Genomic DNA, 5421 nt, shown 5'->3' on the forward strand with positions numbered 1-5421 from the left:
AAAATTTCAGAGATTATAAATGAAGGACCGTAGTATCTAAAAACGTAAAGAACTTTAAAACATGCTAAGTCGACTTAGCATACTATGGTTCGGAGGCGTCGATATGTCAAATTTTGTTACTAGAATTCGACTTAAGAAATGGTATATTGGAAAAAATTTGAACATTCAAAATACATTGAATCGGTGAGGACTTTTGCCATGATAAATTGCTACCAGCAGAAAACGAAATAATCAATGGTAGGTCGATTGATAATTCGGGGAGTATCGTTATGTGGTTTTTGAATATTTAAGGCTTTTACTGCCACCTGAATCTCTTCAGGTTGGTACTTTGTTTTCTCCTTGAAGCCCTGATTGTTTCTATGTTTGTTATATACCCACGTGGAGGGTATAAAATGTCCGCTACGCCCGAATTTAAATATATGTTTACTTGTTTTTTGTCCAACTTTTGATACCTTCTAAACTACTGTATATTGATAATGGGGGCCACTTAGCTTCCCATGCGAACGCTTTGCCAACATTTTGTTAAAGCGCACAGTAGATTGTCTAGTAACGTCAAACAGAGATACATGAAGCCTGCATAAAAATGAAGGGAAATCGCCAATCGTAAATCGTTAATATAAATAAAATATTTACTATTGATAGAAAAGAGTGTCACTTCGTCGAATTCAAATAAATATATTGAGTCATTTGCCGTCGGTCACCATACGTGCATCAACAATTTTTTTCTCATAAAACACACGAAAAATTTTCAATCATAAATATCAGGCACAAAATGTTGAAATATTGAAAAAGGAATATCGGTAAAATAAATTTCGATCAACACAATGCCAATGTTACCCACAATTCAGGAGGAGGACAGTCAAACATGGTTTCAGCAAATATGGCATTGTCGCATTCAATTACAGCTGACAGTGCCGGCATCGTTAATTCTCTTTGCCGGTGGTCTAAAATTGGCATGGACCGTATACGAATCACCGCCAAATCGTTTTGATTACGACTATGATAGTTGTCTGTTAATAGTGGCGTTATTTTTTGGCGCTATCGTGGGATGTATAGCCGCTTCAATGTTCGTTGGACGTGTATCGAAAAATATTGCACATGTAAGTAACTTGATTTTTTATACCCTACCCTGAGGTAGGGCATTCAAAAGGAGAATAAATTCTTAAATGTAACGACAAGGGTTCGTCACCGAAAATTTATATTGAAGTGACCCAGAGTGAAAAAATGTAGTTTTTTTTTAATTCAGAATACTTCGCTTTATTTAGAAACGTAAGCTGATACACAAATTCCATATACTTAAATTCTTAAAGTTTGCAACATCTAGCTCTGTTCTGCTACTGCCCGTTACGGCTGTTGGTATCACAAATAACTAAAGACGAAGAAATTGCTGGTTGTATCGATCCGGATTAGGCATTCGGTCCCTGCTGCTGCTTTCGGGTATAAACAATTTTCTATAAAGGCCCTCTTAGGCGGCTCTTTATTTCTGTTATATGCTCTTTATTTCGGTTTGTTTAAAATCTCTTTTCTTTGGATGAAGGCCCACGATCTCGGTTTATTTAAATCATTTGGCTTTGAATAAAGGTCCACGACGGTTGTTTATTTCGGCTTGCTTAAAATCACTTTTCCTTGTACAAAGGCCCACGACGACTCATTTTTTCGGTTAGGTTAATCACTAATCATAATAAATCTCTTCACTATTTCACACCCATCTTTCTCTTTCTTTCTCCGTTGCTGATCTCTCCTATCCTCGGGAACGTCTTGTTAGCTTGGCCGCTCTTCTATGAATGATCAGGAGCCCTGCTTGTCTCTCCATTTTCTACACTCGATTAAGAATTCTAGGATGCATCCAGTCGACTTCCCGACGTCGAACCTTTGCAGTCGCGCTGATCAAGTGTCCTCTCTCAAGGATAACGGGTACATTTTTAACATCTTCATTAGTCTATTATGTTCAAGTCACCAATATTGAGAATCCTAAATTCTATATTACAGCCAATTCTGTTGAAAACAGTCAATTCTGTTATATATCGTGGATCGATATATTCCATTATCAATACCAAACATTCTAATAGTAGTAGCAATATACACATGTGCGCAAAATTAATAATTTTTTACTATGGAGGTTCTCTATACTTGGGTCTATATTAATTTTCAGTATAGAAGTTTGCTATACAAATACCAAATTAATACAAAATACCAAATTAATGTCAATTCCGATAAAAAAAACATGTGAAAAAAATCAGCATTATGGGCCCATATTTTGACATACATTTCATATAATTATTCGGTTTGTGGCTTATAGCCGCATTTTCCAAACCTAAAAGGCTCTAATTTGGCATTCCAAGTTGTTACATTCTTAGCTGGCTCGTGACATATCATATATCGAGCTTAGAAAAGATTTCCAGGCGCGTCAGTCTTTTGCGCAGCTCTTCCAATTTGAAAAACCATATTCCGAGATGTTGTCTTCCACTTGATCTTTCCATCGAATTCGTGGCCTTTTCCTCCTACGTGACTCGGTTGGCTCGCCTTTATATGCCTTTTGAGCTGGGGCATCGTCATCCTAGTCGTAGTCGCTGCAGCTCGATACGTCTGACTATGTCGATGTCCAACAATAGATGGTCTTGGTTTATTCGACGGCCATATTCAACGTCGATGCAGGTCGGTCCAGAGATCGTTTGGAGATTTTTTCTCTCAAACACTTCAAGAGTTGACCCATCTGCATGCGCATTTACCCTTGTTTCAGATCAATACAACAGCACGGGTGGTATCGCGTCTTGGCGAGTGTAAGTAGCTTACTTAGACCATAGTAGCATCTATTGGCCAACACTATCCTTCTCCGAATTTCAAAACTCTTGTCATGAAATTTATTTATGACGGTACCAAGGTATATAATATCCTTAACTACTTCGAAGCTGTAGTTTCCAAGTTCCACTGTTGGTCCGAGTCTACTGGACCAGACCCACTTTAGCAGACTCGTTCTCAATTTGTTCAAAGGTGGCTGTTACCGCTCGCAGTGTTCGATCAATTATGTCGATGTCATCGGTGTTAGTCGAGTAACATGTTTTGTTTGGTGTACAGAGTGTCATTTCTGTTCACCTTTGCCTCTCGTATGGCCTTTTCCAGCAGGATGATAAAGAGATCACACGACAAACTATAACCTTGTCTGTACTACCGTTCGGTATCAAAGGTCTCCGATAGGTATTTTTCTACATTAACTGCTGATTTTGTGCCAGTTAAAGATATCCTGCATAGCCGTATTAATTTTGCAGGAATCCCGAACGCAGAAATGGCTTTAAAACACCTCTGAACGGATAGGGCTGTAGAATGCGGTTTCATTCATGCAAATAATGTCGATTTGTTTTTGGTGGGTCTTTTCTAGGATTTGACGCAGAGTAAATAATCTGGTCAATGGTGGATTTGTCAGTCCTAAAGCCGCATTCGTATGGTCCAATAAAATGTCATTGACCATTGGCACATATCGTTTTGTCTCCTTTTTTTGTGTATGATCTCCTTTTTTTGTGCTTATGTTCCAATTATTGGACATGCATTCATCTAGCCAAGTTGTACTAAACAATTGGTGCATGCTCCTTACCAGCATCTGACCACCGGTCTTGAATAGTTCGGCTGGTAATTTATCGGAATAGGCTGCTTTATTATTCTTTAGCCTATTAATAGTAATTAATAGCTTTTAGTACCGGTGACAAAGTAAATAGTAATTCGCTACTATTTTACAATAAACATTCCAGTAGGAAATACACTCAAAATGTTAAATTTACAAAATGTCATTCACATGTACGTAGCATCGTACTTTACATTTTAAAACATCAATCATCCATCCATCAAATACGTAATTTAATTTTATTTAGTGTTTATCTCCTACTGACTCTCTACTACTAATTAATTACATTTTCATTTCATTACCCAGCTGACTAGTGGTTCTCTACTCATTGTCGGTGGAATACTATTCGTTATATTACCCAACTCGTTCATTGCCCTGATTTTCAGTTGTATATTTGAGGGTGCGGCATTGGGCTTAACACAAGTGCAGACATTCGTCGTTGGCCCCGAAATGTGCAGCAAGGAAATGCGCGGTTTTGTCATGTCCACGGAACGATGCTCTCTCTGGTTCGGCATTCTAATGCAACTGACATTCACATATATGTGGTATGCACTCGAACCACCAACGGGCTATCGTAATATACAGCCCGATCAAATTCACGGCATTGCGGTTGCATGTTTGGGTTTAGCCGCCATCGTTGCGGCATTTAGACTACGCATCGAATCGCCACTGCTGCTAATGCAACAGCAGCGTGAACCTGCAGCGAACAATGTCCTGAAACAACTCATCGGCAGCCAATTGACCAGCACGGAAGTGATGCGCGTGCGTGAGGACTGCGTCCAATTAATGGCAATTGATGCTGACCAGAGTGGCTGGTATGTCTTTCGAAAGTGCAACGCCGGTCCATTATTCAAATTGTTTATTTTACGCGGTTTTGTTACGCTGACAATGTCACAGCCATTCAATCGCGTCTATTTGTCCGCCAGTTGGTTAGGCTTCAATTGTGACACCAATTGTTTGTACACGATGGCGGCCACGGGAGCATGTGGCAGTTTTTTGGGTTGCCTGTTAATCGATAGATACGGTCGGCGCAAAATGTGCGTGGCAACAATGCTGCCGGCCACAATATTTATGCTCATTACTGGTGGCATCATGGAATATTTGGCAAATACTAACTCAGCCATTGTTCAACTAGATTTGGAAATTATTGCCCTGCTAATGCTGCTGTTCCAATTTTTCATTTGCGTGGGGGTCTCCGTGGCGGCCAGTGTCTATCTATCGGAGGCATTTACCGTCAGGCTGAAGGGTAAGTGCGTGGCAGCGGTATTGATTGGCGAGCATACACTCCAGTTGGCACTGGCTTTGGTATCGGCCTCGGCGACCATTAATGCGATGCTGTTCTTCTTCATCATGGGATTTCTATGCATGCTACTGGGATTGTGTGTATTCTTTTTGATGCCCGAAACAAAGTGTTTGACTCTATACGAATGTTTGCAAAAGTTCAAAAGAGCTTAGTTCGATTATGCCTCGGCCTGCAACATAACATACGACGAGACGAACACATAAGAAAGGATAACCTAGCATAGGCGTTGAATAAACCTTAATTAGGAAAATTTGCATTGATGTCGAGTGGATGGATTGAAGGATGGGCTGCCCTCCCCCAAAAACATTGATTGTATAATGGATGGCTTTTTATGAAAATCAACAACAAAACAAATGTACATCTGTATGTATGTATCGGATGCGATTAGCATCTACTGGAAAAGAAGAATTTATTAAAATAAAAAATAGAAACTACAATGAAAAAAGAATTTTGATTATAATCTACATATTTAATTAAATAAATATTTATTTGTATGAATTAA

The 5421-nt window shown here is 39.2% G+C and overlaps 1 protein-coding gene across 1 annotated transcript; it reads left to right on the plus strand.

Moving 5' to 3' along the window:
• The first annotated feature begins 824 nt into the window (after window positions 1-824).
• On the plus strand, window positions 825-5071 carry LOC133335472 (uncharacterized). Its single transcript, XM_061543746.1, has 2 exons — window positions 825-1100; window positions 3923-5071. Exons 1-2 carry the CDS (start codon window positions 825-827, stop codon window positions 5069-5071), a joined length of 1425 nt encoding a protein of 474 aa, XP_061399730.1.
• The last annotated feature ends 350 nt before the right edge of the window (window positions 5072-5421 follow it).

This window comes from Musca vetustissima, unplaced genomic scaffold (assembly GCF_032173495.1).
Source record: "Musca vetustissima isolate MV318-11 ecotype Yass unplaced genomic scaffold, APGP_CSIRO_Mvet_v1 utg3459, whole genome shotgun sequence".
Taxonomy (NCBI): domain Eukaryota; kingdom Metazoa; phylum Arthropoda; class Insecta; order Diptera; family Muscidae; genus Musca; species Musca vetustissima.